General features: G+C 39.1%; 2 protein-coding genes across 3 annotated transcripts; one reads left to right on the top strand and one right to left on the bottom strand.

Moving 5' to 3' along the window:
• Window positions 1-219: 219 nt before the first annotated feature.
• Window positions 220-4,820, top strand: LOC306877818 (tapasin-related protein-like). 2 transcript variants are annotated; one of them, XM_079429795.1, is made up of 9 exons: window positions 220-610; window positions 834-1,046; window positions 1,134-1,412; window positions 2,146-2,337; window positions 2,413-2,580; window positions 3,757-3,860; window positions 3,957-4,185; window positions 4,380-4,454; window positions 4,557-4,820. In XM_079429795.1, the coding sequence occupies exons 1-9, from the start codon at window positions 574-576 to the stop codon at window positions 4,562-4,564; spliced, it is 1,305 nt and encodes a 434-aa protein (XP_079285921.1). In that variant the 5' UTR covers window positions 220-573; the 3' UTR covers window positions 4,565-4,820. The 2 variants fall into 2 exon arrangements, with proteins under 2 accessions (XP_079285921.1, XP_079285922.1); XM_079429796.1 differs by having other exon boundaries at window positions 409-610; window positions 4,386-4,454; window positions 4,557-4,796.
• Window position 4,821: 1 nt separating this feature from the next.
• On the bottom strand, window positions 4,822-12,156 carry LOC306877819 (vesicle-associated membrane protein 3-like). The gene is made up of 5 exons (XM_079429797.1): window positions 11,736-12,156; window positions 10,740-10,857; window positions 10,382-10,540; window positions 7,209-7,260; window positions 4,822-6,721 (listed from the first exon to the last, which is right to left on the bottom strand). Coding segments are annotated over exons 1-5 (348 nt in total). The 5' UTR covers window positions 11,738-12,156; the 3' UTR covers window positions 4,822-6,704.
• Window positions 12,157-25,185: the final 13,029 nt, after the last annotated feature.

Raw genomic sequence — 25,185 nt, forward strand, 5'->3', positions numbered from 1 at the left:
ATAAAATTATAGTAGGCTATCCATGTTTTTTTTTTTTTTTTTGGTGTAGTAATTTATCATTTGTATAACCACTGTTTTAATACAAATATCATGGTTAAACTATTATAGGAAAACCATTCATTTGTGGTTACCATGGTTTAACTATATATATATATTTTTTTTTTTTGGTAAAACCATAATTAATTTTCTAGTACAATGTAAACGACACATTGGTAAAACAGATACATTAAGTTTTACTGAAGAGCAGGATTGTTGCATTTTTCTCCATCACACAGATAACCTGCCTTTAATATGGATATGGACGAAATGTCTCGCATAAAAATTATAATTAATATTAAACAAAAAGCACATTTTCTATCGCATCCAAACGGAAAACTTCCCTCTTATTTTGAATTTGCTAATAAGGAAGAACAAAAGTGAAAGTATATCAGCTATTGAGTGTATGTAGCCTAGCAGAGAGCTGTCTTGTCTTAAAATGCGTTTTTCCTCGTTTAATGTAGGCTAAGCACATATACATATTATAAGCGACATCTAGTAAAATCATTAAGCTATCTTGTCAGGAGCTGTTCGGTGATGTTTACCATCCTCGTCTTCCTTTCGTTGGTCTATGGTGAGTTTTCGATATTTATTCGTGCTCCTATATTGTTTTCAGCCGAGATGCTTGCATATATTTGCATATGCAGAATTTATATTAATTTATGTAATAAAATTGTAATTTTTAAAATCGATTGATGGGTCAGAATGGTCTTTTTGCTTTCGGTTTTATTTTCACTAATCTGGTTTTGGTGGATTTGGCTCCCCCTGCTGTTTGAGTGAGTGTTCTCTCGTCACAGGGCTGGAGGGGGCAGATGTGGTCCTGTCCTGCTCTCTGATCGAGGAAGGGGGCGGGATGGGAGGCATGATGGGCGGGGCGATGTTCAAGCGCACTCCCTCCACTCTGGTCTTCAGGGATCTTGTTGGAAATGATGGTCTGTCACCAGAGCTCGTGACCCCGTATAACCCCCCTGAGACCCCTAACACTGACGATCTCATCTTCGAGTTGACGTGTAAGTGCACTGAACCTAAATTCAGCAATTGAATGTCTACATTAAATACAGAAACTCTTTCTTTCTCCGTTGCTTCTCACCCCACAGTACCATCTATTCAGATTCCTAATGCAGACTTGCTTCTTCATGCTGATTGCAATGAACAGGAAGTGGTTTGTGAGATCAGCCGTTATGTTCCTAGTGGTGCTGAGCTGGATTCCCTCCCTGCTCATTTCATTGGCTCAATTCAGCTGGAAGGTGGCGGCATCAGCCTCACTCTGGTGCTGCAGACCCTTCACAGTGAGACAACACAATCTGACACGCACCCACTTATGCAGAGTAAACTGAACCTGCCTCTCAGCCAATCAGGAACATTGCAGACAGAGGGTAATGTTGTAATATGACCTATCTATCTATCTATCTATCTATCTATCTATCTATCTATCTATCTATCTATCTATCTATCTATCTATCTATCTATCTATCATATCATGTATATATGGGTGTAATGTGTTCTCTTGCAAAATATTGCATTCTCTCAAAAAACTACTGCATTCACCTGAAAAAAGTTTTGAAATAGAATTTTCCACCCCATCTCTTTTTTTTAATCATTACCATGTCCCTTTAGGTCACTGTCCAGCAAAGTTTAGCTCTAGTCCTTATTAAACACACCTGAACCAGCTAATCAAGGTCTTAAGAATGACTAGAAAATTGTGTTAGAGCTGGTTTGAGCTAAACTCTAGACATTGGCCCTCCAGGAGAAGGATCGGGCATCCCTGCTTTAGATGTTCCATAAATAAGTTTGGGTCATAAATATCCTGAAAACAAATTAAGAAGGCTACTCCATAAAAGTTGTGTGCATTAGATGGCATTGATCAGAAGAACCCATGAACAAGTGTCTGATGATTTTATAATGTGCATTCAGTTCTAATGAATGTATTGAATGTAATACTTACGGCTCTATAACACAAAGGGGAATGATAGTTCATTAAAATGGCCTAGTTTGCCAAATTCTGCCTAAATGAGAAGTATGTTTTCTTTAACTAATCTTACTTTTTGCATTGCAAGTAATGAAAATTTGACCATTTCCCTCCTCTACTTCACTCTTTTCTTTTCCCAGTCGTGTTTGTGGTGTTTTCGCGTGTCCCATCCATCGTGGCTCCAATTGGGGGTGATGTGCTGTTAGACTGTGGCTTCAGACAGAAGAACTCCGTCCCTGGGCAGGATGTGGCACTCGAGTGGCGCATACAACACAGAGGAAATGGCCGTAAAATTCTTGACATGAAAGCGAGGGAAACAGAGGCAGATGGCTGTAAGTGAGAAATATTCATATTTAAAGGAAAACATGTTTGGATGCTAAATATCACACTATTACTGTACACTATAGTATTTGTGGACCGGGAAGGCACAAGCGCTGAAGCAGATCTTCTGGTGAGGGACGGTAATGCGTCTCTGACTCTGAGGAGGTTAAAGGTCTCAGATGAGGGCACGTACATCTGTACTGTCAGCTCTGGGGAGTTTCAGACTCAACAGATCGTGCAGCTGCACATCACACGTGAGTCTTTCATTGGCATTTACTGAGAAATGTCTTTAATAGTCTATATAAAGATGTTTCTTCAGCTACGGGCTCTTTTTAGAAAATAGACTCTTAAAATACTTTCACACTCTCATTAGTTTATTTAATCAATCAGTAGTGGACATACATCAAAGAATTCTGCCATTTTCCTCCTGAAAGTCATTAAAAGTCCCACCATATCTTATGATTGATTTTGCAACAAAGCATTCTGTGGTGGAAAATTCACATTTCATTATTTTGATACATTTTGCATAATTTGCATTAATTTTGATTTTGTGTCTTATTTTCATCATCTCCTTGGTACGGAGCTCCTAAAAGGATATGGTGAGATGGGAGCAAAAAATATTTTAATGCTTTTGTGTTGTCTCACAAAAGTATTTTGTTCCCTTGAATTTCGTATTTGCTTGCAAAACTTTTCTGGGTTCACTTACAAAACATTTGTGATTGAAATAAGGTGGGAGGAAAAAGTATATTTAAGTGCTTTTGCGAGCAGATGCAGAGTTTGTTGGAGAAACACAAAACTTTTGCGAGAGAACGCAAAATATAAATATATATTTCCCTGTCATATTTTTTTTACCACGTCACTTTAGGTGCTTCATAAACAAGAACAATTTTTATATTTTAAAATATTTAAATTTCAAAATGTAAAGTACTTAATTCTTTGTAGTTTTAAACATCGTTTCCCATTCCTACTTTATGATGGATTTCCATAGTTTGGTATTGAGTGTGTGGAGCTGGGACAAGGGTAAAACAATGAAATCTACAAATAAAAGTAATATGAAAAGTAGAAAAAATAAATGGTCAAGGCATGATAAAAAGTTTCGGTCACACTTTATTTTAAGGTCCAGTTCTCACTATTAACTAACTATCAACTAACAAGGACATTTGCTTCAATAAACTCCTAATTACTAATATTATTAATAGTTAGTTAGGTAGTTGTTAAATTTAGGTATTGGCTAGGATTAGCATCCCAATGCTAAATTATTACCAAAGTTTCTAATATATAACTTCATATAAATTGAAATGTTCGTTTTAATAAAAATCCACACATGGGACATACAATAATTGTTCAAAGTTAAAGAAACCCATAAATTGTTCACATCCATAAATCCTTAAATTTCATTTAAAGGAAATTTGTCCCATTTCTTTACCCAGAACCTCCTCGTATCACACTGTCTGAGGAGAAACTGATATTTCAGGACACGACACCCCAGAAACTGAGCTGCCATTGTCATCGCTACTATCCTCTGGATGTGCAGGTCGGCTCGCTTTCAGAACAAGTTCAAAACCATATTTTGATGTTGTTTTGGAGTCGGGCTCTTGGCTTGCGTCCTGACAGCCCTGTGCTCCTGTAGGTGGAGTGGTTTTCCCAGGCGCCCTCTGAAGAAGAGCCTGTCTCTTTGTCAAAAGAATCCTCCCTCTCCAGTCACCGGCAGCACAGTGATGGAACATATTCCCTCTCCTCTCACCTCAACCTACGGCCCGACAAAAAGCCACCCGGGACCGTTATCACCTGTAGGGTGTCTCACTCCACCCTGGAAACACCAAGTGATGCCACTCTGACTGTGGATGAACCTGAGCCATGTAAGAGATCTTTTGTGTTAAGTTACCCATGATGTTTTCACAAATATGATTTATGTCAATTGAATGTTGATCACAGAGCAAACTAATAGTTATTTTCATGTGCAAAATAATTTGATGTAGTATCAGTAAATCTGGTCAATGTAAATATTCATGTTGCAAAAGAAAGCTGTTGATTTTTGTTTTTAATTCAACAGCAACAGCCTTCTGGACAGTAGTCTTGATGTTGGCAATATCAGTGGTGTTTTTGTATCAAGCATTCAAAGGTGCAGGTGAGTTTAGCGCAAGGATACTTTAAACTGTGACAGTACAGATTTTATTCAATATATTTTTATTTTTATGCAATATTGTATTCTCATTTTTTGTCTTTTAAGAGAATTGAGGACCAGTTTTCTGCGTGACTTCTTGGAAGGAACCATCTTCCATTTTTTACTTCATCTGTCTGCACTGTCTTCACATGGGTTTATTCCGTCATCGTACATTTGTTTAATAGAAGTTAAGTCAAAAATCAATTCCTTGCGTAACTTATTCAATAAATGTCAAATTAATTCTATTTTACCTGACGTTCTAATCTATTGCATGTTGTTTATTTGTACAATTTCCTTGTTTTTGTGAAATAAAAACAACAGAAAAGGTTTTGTCAATGGTTTTATTGGCATCGTTAAAGTATCGGGCATATAAGCATGCTGTTTATGCCATTAAAATCTAACACTGGCATCAGAGCTAATGTCATTACCCCCTCTGTTATGGTATATGCTTTCATTAATATTTATACACAATAATTTGTCATCATTTTTAGCTTGTCTCACTTGATCGTACAAGAGAGAAATAGACATGTCTAAATTTTCCAACAACAGAACAAAATCTAAAAGTCTGTGCTGACAAAGGAATGTGAAAACTAAATTGCATGGCAGTGCAGATTACTGTTTATGCTCTGTTTGCATTGATTATCTGTGAATTTCTGTACATTTCAGTACATTTTGGCAGGCTTGTAGCATTCACATCTTGTTCCCAGATGAGGTTTTTCTACAGAACAGGAAAATGAGGCTCATACCAGGCAGTTAATAGTAATAAATAAACATATCACACATAAAACAGTCAAACAGTTGGATTACTCTGCCATGCAAGTCAAAAGAAACAAATTAACTTCTTCTTCTTAACACCTATGTGTACAAGTTCTCCCTTTTCCCCTTTATTACAGTTTCGGCATGTATTTTTGCTGTTTATGTTCATAACCTGTGCACCTATACAGTAGGTAGAAAAAAGACACCGCTATTCTCATAACTGATCTGTCTATTTGTGCTGTTTTTCTGGAAATGTCTGAATCATAAGTACACATAAAAATCAGTGGATGGTATGAATCTTGTCTCGGTAACAGCAGTAGTGATAATGGGATAAGAGGCATAGATTATGTCAATATCAATTTATAAAAGTTCTCCAAAAGGTTAGATGAGAAAGCTTGGCAAAACAGAGACAGAAATGATGTTTACCTGACTTTACTACTCATCTGTACACTACCGTTCAAAAGTTTGTTTTAAAATGTTCTCTTATGCTCACCAAGGCTGCATTCATTTGATTGTGAAAACAGTCATATTTTGAAATATTATTACAATTTAACATAACTGTATTCTATTTGAATATATTTCAGTCTCTGATTAAAAAGCAATTCATGGTTAAACCTGAGTTAAGCAGTCATCAAACGTTTAATTTGAGCAGCAGATCAGCATTATTACACTTATTTCTGAAGGATCATGTGACCCTTTTTTTTTTTTTGCATTAATTTGATCAAAAATATAGTAAAAACAGTAATATTGTAAAATATTATAACAATGCAAAATAATATTTTAATATGTAATTTATTCCTGAGATATCAAAGCTGAATTTTCAGCATCATTACTTCAGTCTTCAGTCACGTGATCCTTCAGAAATCATTATAATATGCTAATTCGGTGCTCGAGAAACTTCAAGAAAAATTTTTGTGGAAACCATTGCTTAAAAATAAGAAATCTTTCTAAACATTATGAATGTCTGACACTGTCACTAATGCATGCTTGATAAATAAAAGTATTTTCTTAAAAAAAAATAATAATAATTCTGACCTCAAACTTTTAAACAGTAATGTACTCCTCCTCCCATGAGCACTCTCTCTCTCCTTTTTCATCTCCCGATGTTGTTTCACAAGACAGTGTCGCCACATGTTTTTCTTCCTGGCCTCTCCCACTTATACTTAGTCTGTTTTTCTTCTGCTCTCTCTGTGCATTCATGTATGAATGTCTGCGTGTCTACATAACATTTAAATAATGCAGGAGATTCTGGAAGGGAGGGAAAGAGAGAGAGAGAAACTGAAATGTGCTCATTCTGCTAGAGGAGAAAGGAGAGCAGATATTACTGTCACACCAAGGTGCAAAATGACTAAACGGAGAGACCTCGAGATTGAAGCGAGAAGGATGTGGGAAATGGGCTCATGATTGTGTTTTCTTCATTCACTCATTCATTTTCTCCTTCATTGCAGGTGGATCGGCTCAAGAGAAGAAATACACTAGATAAGGAAAGATAAAAGGAAGAGTGTGATGAAGGTCCACTGCAAAATGTGTTTCTTTACCTCATACTGCACAATGAATAATTCACTAATGATGAATTATTGAGCTTGTGAGGTGCTGGTCCAGTCTGGCCTCTAAACACACAAACTCACATAGATGGCTGGTCTGAGCACCAACACTGATGCCTTTTAAAATATCCATACAAATGTAGAAATATAATCAGAATTTCAGCTCAAAGATACTTTTTGATGTTTGAGAGTGTGCGGACCTTCTTCAAGCTCAAACAATTACAAATGGTTTCGTTTTTAATAACAGGTCATTGTACCTTTATGATAATTTTATAATACAATATAATAATATATAATTGCCTTTGTAACAATTATAACTTACTGTAACCTAGTGTAGATAACAGGAGATTGATGATAATGTGCTCTGAATGTAACAGCAAATGCTTCGAAGGAGCCGTTCAAATGATTCAAAACTCACAGAAAATGATTCCAATGAAGATGACTCCAATGACACCCATAATAATCATCATCTGAGGGAGGAGAAAAAGGAGAAAAATTGTTCAAATCACAATGTATCACTCAATCTATATTACAAGAAGGAAGTCAGTGAGCAAAACAGAAATTATCCAACATCCTGAGTATCAGGAATCATCATATTATTCAAGAATATGCTAACAAATACTTCAAAATCCTCAAAATCTAATAACAAAAACATACTGTACGGGTATACAAAATATACAAAACATGCCTGGCTAAAATGATAAATCTATTATTAATCTATTATGATCCTTTTGATCTTTTAAATGGTCCAGATTGGTCTCCTTGAAAGCTGGTGCTTGATTAGTTTTGACTGGGCAAACTCCTGTATTATGTTCTACAGAAGGGGTTCTACAGTATGTACTTCACAAAAGACTTCCTCTAGTTCTGTCTGAAGTTAAAGTGCGACATGAAGGTACACGCATTATTGTTGTTATTATTTTATTGTTGGATTATCGTACAGTGTGTATCAATGAATGACAGTTTTGACTGTCAAGGTGTGTGAAATACCTGCAAATTACGTTGTTTATTCTGATCACTTATACTGGGAACTTTTTGCATTTAAATTGACTTATTCTGACTGTTGACACTGAAAATGATGCATGAGATTTTTCGAGGGTATAGCGGTTAATTTCTTGATTGCCATTTTGACAGTGTCTGCTTGCATATTTTAGTCATTCTCTTTAATGTATTTGCCCTGATTTGATCCATTTTCCTGGGAAACTGGTCTATTTTTATATTATTTTGTCATCATTATTTTGTTAAAATGGTTCTTATCAACCTTGATTGTCATGGCAATAATATTCTATCACATAATTTTGACAGTTAAATTTTTGTGCTTTTTTGTTGGAGTGGGTGGTTTTTAGTGAGCTTTTGGGCTAGTAATTTTCCATCCAATCTGGCAACACTGCATGCACTGTTGAGGGTTCTCCAATCTCCAGCACCAGGATTGGGAACCACCGACTTAGATCATTTTTGACAGCCCACTTTTTCATCTCATAGCATATTTAAAAAAAAAAAAAAAAAACAGTACTGATATTTCCTATGTTTCTCTGCAACTACAGCGGGGCAAATAAGTATTTGATACACTGCCGATTTTTCAAGTTTTCCCAATTAAAGAATGGAGAGATCTGTAATTTTCATCGTAGGTTCACCTCAACTGTGAGAGACAGAATATTTTTAAAAATCCAGAAAATCACATTGTATGATTTTTGAATAATTAATTTCCATTTTATTGCATGAAATAAGTATTTGATCACCTACCAACCAGCAAGAACTCTGGCTCTCACAGACCTGTTAGTTTGTCTTTAAGAAGCCCTCCTATCCTCCACTCATTACCTGTATTAACTGCACCTGTTTGATCTCGTTACCTGTGTAAAAGACACCTGTTCACACACTCAATCAATCAGACTCCAACCTCTCCACTATGGGCAAGACCAAAGAGCTGTCTAAGGACACTAGGGACAAGATTGTAGACCTGCAGAAGGCTGGGATGGGCTACAGGACAATAGGCAAACAGCTTGGTGAGAAGGCTTGTTGCAGTTATTAGAAAATGGAAGAAATTCAAGATGACTGCGAATCTCCCTCGGATATTGGTGAGGGATCAGCCTAGAACTACACGGGAGGACCTGGTCAATGAGCTGAAGAGAGCTGGGACCACAGTCTCAACGGTTACCATTAGTAACACACTACACCGTCATGGATTAAAATCCTGCACCCCTGCTCAAGCCAGCACATGTCCAGGCCCGTCTGAAGTTTGCCAAAGACCATCTGGATGATCCAGAGGAGGCATGGGAGAAGGTCATGTGGTCAGAAGAGACCAAAATAGAACTTTTTGGTATAAACTCCACTCGCCGTGTTTGGAGGAAGAAGGATGAGTACAATCCCAAGAACACCATCCCAACCGTGAAGCATGGGGTTGGAAACATCATGTTTTGGGGGTGCTTTTCTGCAAAGGGGACAGGACGACTGCACCGTATTGAGGAGAGGATGGATGGGGCCATGTATCGTGAGATTTTGGGCAACAACCTCCTTCCCTCAGTAAGAGCATTGAAGATGGGTCATGGCTGGGTCATCCAGCATGACAATGACCCCAAACACACAGCAAGGGCAACTAAGGAGATTTCAAGGTCCTGGAGTGGCCTAGCCAGTCTCCAGACCTGAACCCAATAGAAAATCTATGGAGGGAGCTGAAACTCCGCTTTGCCCAGCGACAGCCCCAAAACCTGAGAGATCTGGAGAAGACCTGTATGGAGGAGTGGGCCAAAATCCCTGCTGCAGTGTGTGCAAACCTGGTCAAGAACTACAGGAAACGTCTGACCTCTGTAATTGTAAACGCAGGTTTCTGTACCAAATATTAAGTTCTATTTTTCTATTGTATCAAATACTTATTTCATGCAATAAAATGGAAATTAATTATTTAAAAATCATACAATGTGATTTTCTCTCACATTTGAGGTGTACCTACGATGAAAATGACAGATCTCTCCATTTTTTTGTAAGTGGGAAAACTTGAAAAATCTGCAGTGTATCAAATACAAATACTTATTTGCCCCACTGTAGGTGATTATCAAAACCCAGAGGCTCCAGTTTACACTAATTAACACTTGCAGCTGTACAGAACAAAATCACTGAGCGTAGCATGAGCAATAAGCACTGACCTATTTACTCCTGCATGTTAGTTCATTCACACTATATGAGGCTCTGTGTACATAAGCGTTAATTTAGTATTACTTATACACTTTTATAGCATTTTTAATATTTTGAATTAGTTTAAGTTTATGTGCTGTCATTCTATGTCCTTTATTTTTTCTTTAATTCTATATAGCTTTGTTTTTATTTCAGTTTTAGTATTTTAGTGCATCAACTTAATTATTACAGATAGTTTTTAAGTGTGTGTTTTTAGCCAATATTTATATTTATTTCTACATTTCATTTTAGCATTATTTTTTTGTTTTAGCTCTAAAAACGAAAACACTTGAGTACGTTAAATTTGGTGTTCTATCTCATTTCTTCCTACTGTAAATCCCCTCACTTAATTATTAATTAAAATGAAGTAATAAGTAATATCCTGTATGAGCGCTGAGCTGATTTCATGCAGTCACAATGACTCACCTTGCAATTCTTCCACCAGTATTTGTTCTTCAGTTTGGCAGCACAGCTTTCGAACTGTGACGCCCCGGCCTGTAGAGCATCTGCCCTGTCGTCCAGCTCAGAGAGCTTCTGGTCTCTCTCCAGAACCTTATCCACATTCACACGCATGATATCCACCACCTGCAGACCACAACCACAGAAAGACATGAGACAAGAAAGAACAGCACTGAATACTTGTTGCAATAGCATTGATTTGTATTTTGGTTATTCGAAATGCCGTACGAGGTAAACTGCACAACCCATTTACATGCTGTCCTGTGCATATATAATGCTTTCATTTTTTGGTCCATACACTCTTTACACACAAACACATACTCACCTCCTCCACTTGTGCTTGTGTCTGTTGCAGTCGGCGGTTGCTGGTGGTGTTTGGAGGCGGAGCAGGAGGACCGGCTCCTCCAGGAGCACCTGCTGGATTGGCATCATCTGCAGCAGACCTGAACATCCAAAGAGAACCATGACACTTTAAAAAAGTCGCTGACTCGTGCACAAGTTATGGTTTGATGTTCCAGTTACAGTATGTCAAACACAGAGTATGGCTTCTGAAAAAACAAACAAAATCAAAAAGAACAGTGATTTTAATGGTAAAAGACTTATATATGTTATTTTCCTTCTCAGCTTGTGCAAGAGCTGCTTGTGATGAGCTTTGGTTCATTATATGACTTTCTCATCACCACCATCTTTTGGTGGTTACCAGTGTATTACAAAGGTATTAAACAGATTTCAGTACTTAAATAGGTTGGTATATTAACATTATATCGATTAATGAAATATGGTTTTAAAATGTAAAATAAAGTTAAAGCTCTAAAATCTTGCCACCGTATTTTTTAACGAGTTTAACTACTATAATAATTATGAATTCCTTTTTTTTTGGGGGGGGGGGGGGGGGGGGGGGTCTAGATTAGTGGTCGACCAATATGTATATATATGATATATATATATATATATATATCACATATATATATATGATATGAGGCTCATTAAAAAATATATATATATACATTTATCCTTATTAGCCTTAATACCAAGGAGGTCTGGCTTGTCTTGATCTATCAAAAATGTAAAATTATATAAATTGAATCATGACAGTCATTGATGCTAAGAGACTGTATTCTAATCATAATCTTGTACACCTGCATGACAACAAATCCCCAACACATCAAAACAAATTTAGGATAGCCTACATTCTTAGGAAATTAAGCTTGACAACTGTTTACAATGTTACTGTAAGTAAGGATAAAAAAAAGTTAATTTATATTTCATAGGCTTATAATTGTAAGAAAAACAGCATAACAAAGTCTGCGCAAATACTTACATCCTCGAGCAGCTGTTTCAGAGTGCCTCACTGAAGGGAGAAAAGTCAAAAGGTGATACAATTCAAATCAAAATTGCGCAGAAGAGGTAGAGACGTTCAAATGATGAAGAGACTGGTGCGCGTCATCAGTGAGAGTGGCGCATTATCGCAGCACGCGCTGGACAGCGAGAGCACGAGCGCATGTGTAAATGTTCAATTTCGCCTTGAGGGAACTCCAGTAACGGATTTATGATGACCGGTTTCCTCTCTAAAACGTTGGAAATGTAGACATTAATCAGAGAAACTTCACATATAGAATGCAGCGCGGGGTAATTGTGTGTTGTGGCCGGATTCTTCAGTCTTGATGCGTTGGTTTGTATGTTAGTGCAGTGGATGTGCGCGCGCTGCGCTCCTGCACTGCGTCGCTGCTGTAGCTGAACTCATGAGGATGAGGAGGAGGAGGAGGACGCGCAGCATGTTTCCACAGCCCCATCCCCTCTCTCTCTCTCTCTCTGTACTGCGGTACATCAGTGAGTTCAGAGTGCTGAGTGGGCTTGTTCTCTCTTAAGAGACTCTTTCTTCGCTGTAAGATCTGGGTGCTCCGCACACACCGCAAGAGAGATGGTACTTCACTTTGTGTCAAAATGGTTGATTTATTACCCTCATAAAAATTCCACCCCCCTCCCATAACTGGACACCTGTTTGGACACCTGTTTTGTACACCCCTAGCCCCCACCGTCTCTAAGCGGCCATTTTATTGACCTTATGGTGAACTTAAGAATTTATGACTGTGTGTGTGTGTATGTGTGTGTGTGTGGGGCCGATGTTATGTGGTTTAAACTTTAAATGATGAATTTGTGTTAAATGGGGTAAAGGGAAGTTTTTATTAAAGTGTTTTCACATACACATCAAGAAAAAAAAACATCAAACATGTACGTAAAACGTACAAAGACTGTTTATTTCCCTACAAGTGTAGACTTAAAACAGGAAAAACGTAGAAAATAAAACAAAAAAGCATTAGATACACTATCTTAAAACTAGTTGTTTGACAAAGTTAAATAGAAGAAGTGAGCGCGTTCGTTTAAACCTATTTTGCGGTTTTAAAAAGTTGTGACTTTAAAACAGATACAAAGTTAAATAATATAGATTCGTTTTTATCTTACGATGGTACGTGTGTTTTTCCCTTACAAGTGGACACTAGTCTTGTTAAAACAGTTTTAGGAAAAACTAAAACAAATAAAAAAGCATTAGATACGCTATTTCCTATCATTAGAATTTAAAACTAGATCGTTTGACAAAGTTAAATAAATAGAAGAGTTGCGAGCACGTTCGTTTATCTATAACAAAAAAGAATCGGATGCGTTAGTTAAAACAATAAGATATTTATCAAAAAACTATGTCTTGCTTTAAAAAAAATAGTTTGACTTTATAACAGACATAAAGTTAAATAATATAGAGACGAGTTCTCTTACCGTGAAGTGAAATAAAAAATATCAGACCGTTAAAACACCAGCATAAGATAGCTGTAAAAATCTTCTCGCATTACAATTGAAAACCTAGCATTTGTCCCAACTTAGAAAAGTTAAACAAATGTCTATCTTACGCAGCGTCCGTTTACACAACCTCACGCTTCTGTGTCAAAACTGAGAATGAGCTGCGGGCCGCTGTCAGGACACACCCACAGCACCGCCCTCTAACGCTGTAAGGAGAGTCTGAAGATTTGCATGTTAAAGAAATTAAAGTAATGTTTTAACATTAGAACAAAGTTATTTTATAAATATTTTACATTTCTCAATTAATGAAACCGTTCACCATTCATCATAAAACTTTTCACTTTAAAAGGTTACATAACCTTCTTGTAAACAAACGCCCCACAGGGGAAAAATGTTGTTTGTTTGTCTTATTTTATTTTAGTTATTCACACTTAACACCTTTTATTTATTTACTCTTTGATATTGTCAATCTTAAAACTTCTAGTGTGCTGCGTCGGTTAAAATACACGTGCGGGAAGAAACTGAAATGATAGCAAATGTTTTGGATTTTCAGTCATAATTAGAGGGGTGGTAAACTTTTTTTTTTTTTTTCTACAACATCTTACGAATGTAAATGTATGTCTCACGCAGAGCGACCGAATGAGAAAGTGTGCTGCGCGTCTGGTCGCACGGTCACTGAAACGGTGTTATCTGATCAACGTTGTAAAATAGCTAAAGTTTCTGGGGATTCAACTCATTTGCAATCTAATGAGTTTTTGAGGGGATCTGGCGTCGTAAACTTTGTTAGAACGCGGTCCATTGATTAAAACAGACGGTGTTTCTAACATGTTCAGCGATCAAAGCATCTCTATGGCATCTATTTTACGATGTGCACCTATGCGCGTGTGTCTGTGCGTCTCTGTCGAAGGTTTAGACAAAACTTCCCAACCCGGTCAAAGGAAGTGTAGTTGAGAATTGAGTATTTATAATGTATTTATAATCTATTCGAACGGTGGGGTTTAAATTAACGTTCAGGAAGTGATGAGATAGAAAAAGAAGGCGATAACCACAAACTTAAATAAATACAGGTCCCCAAAGATGACGATTTTAATAAGACGGTCTATAGGAAAACATTCTTTAATTTACTTCATTTACCTATTATTTCTTTGTTTCACTCATATATTTTTCAACCGTCAACACAAACACACACACACACACACACACACACACACACACACAAACATTCAACATATCTACACGTAAACATCCACATAAACAACCATACAGTTAAATATTTAAACTTATGATGTCTCATACAAACCTTTTTTAAAGAACGTTTAGAATCACACTGGGTATCTTTACAAGGTGATGAAAAGCAGCATGATTAAACAATGATACAACTTTTGTTTTAACAAATAAGTTTAACCTAAACTTATAACAAACCTAAAATCATGATCCTTTAGACCAGAGCAAGGATTAGAAGCAGTCAAACGATCCTCTGAGTAAAGCAAGACTCTTACAGAGATTTTTCTTTAGGAATTGGACCTATATTAGACTGAAAATTACTTAAGGTTGTCTGCAACAAAAGTATAAGGTCCCACAAATGCTTCTCAGGATCTTTACAACAGATTAGACTTTCTTTCTCACCTTAAAAACGGTATTATTAACCGCAGAGTTTAAATGTAGCATTTGTTCACAGTATAATGTTCTATTAAAATAAAAACAACTGGTCTATATAGGTTTATTTGACTAAGATTTGATCAAATAACTGATATAAGAAACATGCAAATATTTGATAAGTCCATCTTATCACACCACAACCTGACGTGTCTGATGGTTTATGATAAGATCTTACTGATACAGATGTGTTAAGTGTCTGTAAAATAGTTTAAAAAGTCATCTTTTTAGCTTCCACGTAGGATTTGTGTCCACGCTCGAGTGGTTTTTGTGTAACAGAATCCTGAGACAAATGAAAACAGAATGTGTGAAAGGCTTTACTCTTTAAGATATTTGTAATGACAGACTAAAAGCTTTATAAAACAATCGTGCGTATGCATTTCTCTCGTACATGTATACAGTAACCGATGAATACACAAAACACCATTAATACATAACCTTCCTGACTCCATTGTCAGGAAGGCCCAGCAGAGGCTGTACTTTCTTCGCCAGCTGAGGAAGTTCAACCTGCCACAGGACTTACAGAAACAGTTCTACTCTGCCATCATTGAATCCATCCTCTGCACCTCAATAACTGTCTGGTTCAGTTCATACCAAATCTGACCTCAGAAGACTACGGAGGGTAGTCCGCACTGCTGAGCGAATCATTGGTACAACCCTCCCCACTCTCCAAGAGCTGTACTTATCCAGAGTGAGCAAAAAGGGTGCTAAAATCACTCTGGACCCCTCACATCCAGCACACTCCCTCTTTGAACTTTTACCATCTGGTCGACGCTACAGAGCTCTGAGCACCAGAACGACCAGACACAGGAACAGTTTCTTCCCTCAGTCAATACATCTCATGAACACTCAATAAATAAACGTAGAACACACAACTAATACATTAGCCATTCACCAAACTCACTTATTTTATTTTCTCATTTCTAATTGCACATACTTGACCTGTACATACATAGTCGCCTATATTATATATTATATATTGTGTTATTTTTTTTTTTTTTTTGCTGCTTTGTACACTGGTTATTGCCTATTTCCTGTTATTTTGTTTCATTACCTGTGTCCTGTCCTGTTACTGTCCTTCTGTTGCACTGTGGAGCTTCTGTCACTACAACAAATTCCTTGTATGTGTAAACATACTTGCCCAATAAAACTCATTCTGATTCTGATAAATTCAGTGTGATTCTATCATATCAATCAATAATAAAAGATTTAATTTATATACCATATCTGACTTTCTCTTCAAAACACAATAAACTTTCTTACGACTTTTTAAAATGTGTTGAACAACCGGTTTTGGGGGAAAACCGTATAGTGTTGTGTTTCTAATTTAGGATGGTTGTAGTTAATCACGTCTTTATCTAAAACATTTTTTATTCAAACTCTCTTACGCACACACACACACACACACACACACACACAGAGCTTTCCCGGACAGCTGCAAATTGGCAACAAATTATTTTCTTTGTTTTATCATTCAGCTGTAGCTAAAACCCTATAACGGAGTTATACTATAGATGCTGAAAGTGCTCATTAACCTGTTTAACTCTAAAAATGTTAACAATGTCGCTCACGACTAGTTTAACAAACAAGGGTACGCTCATAAAACAAGTCTGGAAGCGATTTGAAGTATTCTAACAACAAGTACAACCGCTTCAGAAAATAGCACCGCAGTAGGCTAAACTCTGGATGTGATATCGACCGACTTATCAGATGTTCAACATATTATTACAAGGTCTTGCTTATAGTTTATGATGAAGCTAGAAAAATATAAGAACACAACCAAATCCTAACGCTATTTCACGAAATAACGCAACAACGGGTGCTCCGTTTCAACATATACACGTCAAATCTGTTTTACCCTAAGTATATCCTATTCTTCTTATATATATCTATCTATATATATATATAGATATATATATATTTGTTTACGCTAAATAGCTACGTTTTAACAATTCTTTTTGTTTTTACAAAGATGTTATATTGAACGCGTGTAACTAATACCTCCTTCAAACGTTGCGGCCTTTCAGGTCAGCGAACCACAATACCCAGCATACACCTCAGACTACAAACGTGGCCGTCGGGGATCCATATGTCAAAATGCTCGTGCGTGACAGCGCTCTAAACCATAGGACTTCTGATTATACGGGTGCACAGATATAAAAAGACACGCATTTCCACACTTTTGTGAAGTACACGCACCTTTCCGTGTTGTGATGATGTAAACCCTTTTTGTGGTCTCTGTTAGCGACGTGAAGTCCAATTCATTTCTGCGAAACGATTCTTTCCCACAGTTCGGTTCAGTGATTCGGTTCAAATAACCAATTCTTTGTCTCATTAAGTCGTCTCGCTGTAATCAAAATGGGTGTGAAAGGTGGGATAACATATTAACGTGATGTTTTGGTACGTGTCTTACACAACTGTGCGTTACTTAACGTTTTTATTAAGTTTTAATATAAAAGGTAATAGTCTGTTAACAATTTTGATGCTTTTATTATGAAATCGTACAAAGAACCACTAAAGTACGCACTGTTTGTTAACACTGAATACTCAAAATAATAACCTACTACGAGGTTTATTTACAGCATGCCGAATGTAATACAGTTAAACAGAAACATTACAACATTTCAAACTTGTTAAACAACAGCTTCAATACATTCCTCTTATGAAAACGATTAAAATCGAATGCTGTCAAACAGAATGTTGTCTGCAAGTTCCCGACGTGTAAATTACCAACAAGTTCTCAATATTCTCAATATGAAAATATGTTCAAAACGCATAAACATCCATCACGCATATAGTTTGTGCGTCGATTTAACACGTTCTGTACATACGATCAAAAACACGACCGACAGACAGACAAACCCTCAACGATAGCTGAGATGGATCAGGAGGGAGGACAAAATTATTATTATTCGTCACAATAACATACCGGGTCCGAGAAATTTGATACCCTTACTACAGATTTTGCGACATTCTTTATTCTAGTTGTTATTTTCCTCTTATTCAATCATAAACCTGCAAGAGTTAAATTAATTGATAACATTTGAACAAATTCTCTAAGTGAAAAAATGAAATCCTGTGTTTTACGTTCAGATTTGTCTGATCGTTTTGCGATATTGCATCATTCTGTAATTCGGGTTAACGGGGTTAAATTCTCAAAAGAAATACAACAACGATTAAATGACAGTCCTTCTACATGACACCGCTTAAGACTAAACAACACTAAAGGACATCTTTCTGGTCTGTCTACGATGTGTACGTTCACAAGACAAACCTCCACTTCAAATTATTTCCCTTGAGGCGTTTGTCCACTGAATCTTTTTCAACACAACGACATTAAACATTAAAGAGTGTTATCGGTCACTATCGCCATCTTCTGTGAGTCAAATAAAGCAACATCTCTGGCGTACCTAAGCATCTACAATGCGTGCATGCGGTAAACATCTTTGTTTCTCCACTTCTGTCATTTTTGTTAGATGTAATGCAAACAATATTTTGAGAACTATGATGTTCCACGCTTTGTAAAGGTTATAGAAAGAATTCAAACATAATTTTTACATAGGAATTATCTTTGCGCAAAGCCGATCGACTAAAAATCATTGAATTACAAAATGCAAAACTGTATACACCATTTAAGAAAAATTGCTCTAATGCCTACAGAATACAGAAATCCGCCTCTTGATCTATTGCGACTGGCATTTTACTAAGTCAGACGATCGGCATTACGGATGACGCGGCTCACATTTTGTTTGCTGGACTACATATGCCATTACGCTGTACTGTAGGTGAGACCCTCCCTCTGAGAACCATCAGCATTCGGTGTTTATAGAAATAAATGAAAATTAAGAAAAATGTATTGTGAGTGTTTGACTAAGTCGGTGTTAAGGAGATCTAACCAATCAGAGACTACTTTAGTGGTGACGTTGAGAAAGCACGATAGGTGGCAAGCTGGAAACTTCCCGACCTATCCTGTCAGAGAGCGGAGTAAGAGAATGAACAAGTGTTCCTGAGTTCCTGATCTTAATCTTTGAAGTTTGCCTAGTTTGTGTGCGTTCATGCGAAATTGTAAGTCTAAATACTTCCGTGTGATATTTAATGTGGTTATCCTACCATGTTGCGGCTTTGTTTTACAGAAATGATCGAGTTGTTTGTCTCCTCAGATTCTTCGAATGCATGCTGCCGTAGTTACCATAAATATAATAGATTGTGCATATAAAGTTATTTATTTTCCTTATTCTTTATGTATCATTGCTCTGATGCAACATACCTTAGTTAACAAATCTTTAGATATTGCTTTGTCATAGGTTCCTTAATCCTGTTCATATACAACGATAACCCAGCACTTTATAATACACACGGAGAATTTGCAAATCCCTGTTATACATGCTAAATGCGCCATCTAAAGGGCAATTTAAGTATTGCGACTAACTAAGAATTGTATTAGATAATACCATGTATGTATGTTGTAATTATATCATTGTAATTTGTTGTTTATTTGTTTATTTCAGACCACACACACTTTCAACAGTAAAGACAGAAATGTTTTGAATCCTGTACTGTGTTTTTACTGACACCCTGGGGCGAGCACAATTTACTAATCAGCACCTATAGTACAAACTTTCCTACATTGGTCCTTCGAGCCGGATAGTGTGCTTACCCCAGAGACAGGATGTCAGAACAACATTCCTCCAAGAGTGTGCGCCCACGACGCATTACCCAGCCTCCAACTTATCTCAGAGACTATGAGGTACAATATCATATGCAACCAACTGAACCAGTTGTAACCAGCTCCATACAGTATCCACATGGTTACAACATTGAAGCCGCAGCTGGAGCCACGAGTACGCCATATTCCCATGCTGGTGTACAACCTGATAGACAGTGGTCCCCCACACCACACTATGAAAGTGATGAAGGGGAGGAGCATTTTCTGCAAGAGGATGAGTCTTCATTCACCTCTGTTAAACACAGGTTGGAGGTTCAAGATCTGAAAAGGGAGAATATGCAACTACGTGAAGCTCAAATGGCCCTTAAAGAGGAAATAAGGCAGTTACAGAACCTTCACAAAGATATGAAGAAGTTAATGGAAGAACAGTCAGCCTTACCAGCACCCCAACCGCAGCAAATCAGAGTTACTCCAGTGCCATTCCCTAGAACCGTTTATAAACCACCTGAGGCAGCAGCACCAAGTCCAGTGCCCTACATCCCACAACCTACTCCACGCAGACCCCAAGTACCACCCAGGGAGAGTTCCTTTAAGTCAGGCTCAGACCAATATGCCCTCAAGTCAAACCCACAGCCAGCTACTGCCCATAATCTGCCATATTCTTCTCTCTCGGGGCGGCCTCAGAACACTGTATGTCCAGAGACTTCCTACAGGGGCCCACAACCAACCATTCCATGTTTCATCCGTCGTGACCCCAGCGAGTTCGCTCGTCTAAAGTTGGCCCTTGACAATCTGCTTCCTGATGATGCAACTGAGTTATTTAAGTATCAGGTCCTTTTAGATCATCTGAAGTTTGAAGAGGCCCGCCTAATTGCAGACTCATTCCTCAATTCCCTTAGGCCATACTCAGACACGATGACAGCTCTTACTGACAGATTTGGAAGACCTCACCATCTATCCTTAACTAAAATAGCCGCTGTCATGGATGCCCCTGATGTTCAGCCTGGAGATTTAGCCAGTTTTGATAGGTTTGCCCTTCAAATCCAAGCTCTGGTGGGTCTCCTGAAGACATTGGGTCCTGAAGGTAATGTGGAATTACAATGTGGTTCACATGTAGCCCGCCTGCTCACTAAACTTCCCCCAGATTTACGTGCCTCATTCAGACGACACATGCCCTACCAGTCTGGGACAGTATACACTCTGCTTGATTTAGCAGAGTGGCTAAAGTTTGAATCCTGGTGCCAAGACTGTGAGGACCTAAATCAAAGAAAGGAGCAGAGACGTAGAACGGTGCCACCAAGATCAGGCTCAGTAGTAAAGTCCAGACTTGCCACTGTTCTTCATGGATCTGATCAAACCCCTAGCACAGTTACACAGGTATTGTCAGACTCAAGGCAATCCAACTCAGCCCAGAGACTTGAACAGAATAGAGTGTTGTGTCCATACTGCGACAGTACAGAACACTTCCTGAGCCAGTGCATCACCTTCCAGAAATTCAGTAAAGAGGATATGATCAAATGGATCAAAGACAACCACCGTTGCTGGAAATGTGGGCGGTCCCACTTAGCAAAAAATTGCACCCTAAAGAAGCCTTGTCGTCTGTGTAATGGGAAACATCTCCAAATCCTTCATGAGGTTAATGTCCGATCACAGGCAGAGGGCACCTGCTTGGTGAGCTCCACAAATGAAACCCTGTACCTGGACAGGCCTGAAGGTTCCAAGCATGTTCTGCTGAAAGTGATTCCTGTTGTCCTGCAACATAAGAACCAAACCCTAAACACCTACGCAGTGCTCGATGATGGATCTGAAAGAACCATGCTACTCTCAGCCGCAGTTCAGAAACTAGGGCTTAAGGGACAGACAGAGGACCTAACATTAAGAACAATTCGTCAAGATGTAGAAAGCGTGTTGGGGCCTCCGTTTCATTTAGGGTACGCTCGATATCACAGCCTCAACAGAGCTACCAAATTCAGAATGCTTTTACCTCTGAACACTTAAGCCTGGCTGAGCACTCCTACCCTATCGCAATAATCCAGCAGAAATATCAACACCTGACAGGGATTCCGTTGCAGCCCATTCACAAAGCACGTCCCCTTCTACTAATAGGAGCAGATCATCCCCACCTGATTACACCCATTGAACCTGTACGTCTCGGGCCTCCTGGAGGTCCAGCAGCAATCAGAACCAGGTTAGGTTGGACATTACAAGGCCCAACACGCTTTCTACAACAACAGCTCCACCCTCAGCAATGCTTGCATATATCTGTCAACCCTCAAATGGAAGAACTTTTCCGGAATGTGGAGAGACTTTGGCAAGGTGATGCCATCCCACACAAAAATGAGAGACTGTCTGTACGATCAAAACAAGATCAAATGGCAATGGACTTGTTACAAACCAGAACTACCAGAATCATGGTAGATGGAGTAAACCGCTATGCAACACCGCTGCTAAGGAAAGCTGATATGCCTCACCTCCATGCCACTATGGACTCGGTCATGCCCAACTTGAAGAGCACAGAGCGACGACTATCAAAGGATCCCGTCAAGGCAGCTACATACAATGAAGAAATGAAGAAACTAGAGAATTCTGGCTATGTAGTTAAGCTCACCATGGACTCTGTGATCACTGGAGGAGAATCTTGGTTTATTCCCCACCACATGGTTCAGCATAACGGTAAAAATCGTATGGTGTTCAATTGCTCCTTTGAGCACAAGGGTCAAAACCTGAACCACTACCTCCTTGCTGGACCTGCACTCGGCCCTTCCCTTTTGGGAGTACTGTTGCGTTTCAGAGAGCATACCGTCGCAGTAAGTGGCGATATAAAGGGTATGTTTCATCAGGTCCGCTTACTGCCTGAAGACAAACATCTTCTCCGCTTTATCTGGCGTGATCTTGAACCCCGTAACCCTCCCAGTATTTATGAGTGGCAAGTGCTGCCCTTTGGCACAACCTGCAGCCCCTGTTGTGCCATCTATGCTGTACAGCGCCATGCTTTGGACAACACACAACCTGATGACACCCTTAGATCCACAGTTGAACGGAACTTCTACGTAGACAACTGCCTCAAGAGCGTAAGGTTCCCGGATGATGCCAAACAGTTAGTGGATGATTTGCGTGGCCTCCTTGGCAGTGGTGGGTTTGAGATTCGACAATGGGCCTGCAATATGCCAAATGTCATTGATCACCTTCCTAGGGAGGCTCGATCAGACAGCATTGAGCTTTGGCTATCACATGACAAAGCTGAACCTCAAGAATCCACTCTTGGTTTGAGATGGAACTATGATGCAGACCTCCTTGGTTACAAACACCGTCCAGTATCACGAACCAGACCTACTATGCGGCACATTTATAAGGTGACAGCAAGCCAGTATGACCCTCTGGGATTCATTCTTCCTTTCACCACCCGTGCTAAAATTCTGATCCAACAGTTGTGGAACAAACAAAGAGATTGGGATGATCCCATGTTACCAACAGACTTATTGAAAGCCTGGAACGAGTGGGAGAATGAGCTCCCCATCCTTTCTGAAGTTACTCTTCCGCGTTGCTATGTTTCAGCAGATATGGACAAACCCAATGTCACAAGACAAATTCACATCTTCTGTGACGCTTCAGAACAAACATACGGCTCTGTGTCATACCTTAGAACTGAGGATGAAGATGGCAAAACTCAGCTTGCATTCCTGATCGCCAGATCCAAAGTTGCCCCCAAACGCAAACAAACTGTTCCTAGACTCGAGCTAAGTGCAGCTCTTATTGGTGCCCAACTATCAAAGCTGCTTGAAAACGAACTCGCCATTGAAATCGACCGAGTGGTCTTGTGGTCTGATTCAACCACAGTTCTTTCATGGCTAAGATCTGAGTCCTGCACCTACAAAGTCTTCGTAGGGACTAGGATAGCAGAAATTCAAGACCTAACGGACCAACATGAATGGCGATACGTAAACTCTCCTAGGAACCCTGCAGATGATCTCACAAGGGGGCGCAGTTTAATAGAGCTTGTGACACCAAACAGATGGAGTCAAGGCCCACCATTCTTACTACAAGCCGAATCAGAGTGGCCAACTATGCCAATCCTTAAAACCCCTGAGGATGAGGATGAGGTGGAAAGGAGAAAGGGTGTATTCTGTGGAGTCACAAGAATGCCAAATCGCTTAAACCCCAGTGATTACAGTTCCTGGAAAGACCTGGTTGAAGCCACAGTCCAGCACTGTCAAAGTGACTCAAACCATTCAAGTTCACCTGCAGCTAAAGACTATGTGACAGCCGAACGTCTCATCTTCCAAAATATCCAACAAGACAGCTTCCCAGAGGAATATGAACAACTAAAAACTGGTAAGCCTATATTAACTACGAGCCGCTTACTCACTTTAGCCCCAGAGTTTGATGAATCCAGTCAGCTTATACGGGTTGGAGGACGTCTACGTCGTGCTGAAGGTCTAGAACTCCAGACAATTCACCCAATAGTCCTAGATCCTCACCATTCAGCAACCAAACTACTCATACAGGACTATGACAGTAAGCTGTGTCACCCAGGACCGGAACGGGTATTTGCTGAAATGAGAAGAAATGTGTGGATACTAAGAGGTCGTGAGGCAGTCCGTAAATCCCAACACAACTGCATAGAATGTCGTAAGTGGAAGGCTAAACCTGAGGTCCCTAAAATGGCTGATTTACCTCCAGCACGTCTGAGACTCCACAAGCCTCCCTTTTACAGCACTGGTATGGATTGCTTTGGACCTTTCCAAATCAAGATAGGAAGACGCTGTGAAAAAAGATGGGGTATAATCTTCAAGTGTCTCACGACTCGATGTGTACACATTGACCTCCTCACATCTATAGACACAGATTCCTTCCTTATGGCTCTGAGAAGATTTATTGCACGCCGAGGCACCCCCTCTGAACTGCTGTCTGACCGAGGCACTAACTTCCAGGGTGGAGAGAGAGAGCTGAAAGAAGCCCTAACAAATTGTAGCAAAGAGCTTCAACAACATCTCGCCAAACAAAAAATCACATTCCGCTTTAACCCTCCTAATGCTCCCCACTTTGGTGGCATCTGGGAAAGGGAGATTCGATCCCTTAAAAACGCCCTCCGTACAGTGGTAGGTGCACAAACAGTGACAGAGGAAGTTCTTCAAACAGTGCTCATTGAGATAGAGGGAATTCTCAACAGTAAGCCCCTAGGATATGTCTCCTCCAACGTAGCTGACTTAGATCCAGTTACCCCAAATCTCCTGCTCATGGGGCGGCCAGACAGCTCTCTACCTCAAGTGACGTACCCTGCTAATGATCTCATAGGACGACGCAGATGGAGACAAAGCCAAGTCCTCACTGATCATTTCTGGTCAAGCTTTGTGAGATACTACTTGCCTAATCTCCAGTTACGACACAAATGGCATGCAGAGACAAAAAACCTTGCAGTTGGATCTGTCGTAATGTTGGTTGACCCTCAACTACCACGGGCCCTCTGGTTAATTGGGAGAGTGGTCAAAACATTCCCTGGAGCAGATGGACATGTAAGGTCTGCAGAGGTCAACGTTAAGGGTCGACTATATACGCGGCCTGTTACCCGTCTCATTAACCTACCAGAGATTGCCGATGAGAATGGCACCAACGTCAAACCAACAGGCTCTTAACTTAAGATTCAGAAACAAATATG

The sequence above is a fragment of the Barbus barbus genome (assembly GCF_936440315.1).
Source record: "Barbus barbus genome assembly, chromosome: 12".
NCBI lineage: Eukaryota > Metazoa > Chordata > Actinopteri > Cypriniformes > Cyprinidae > Barbus > Barbus barbus.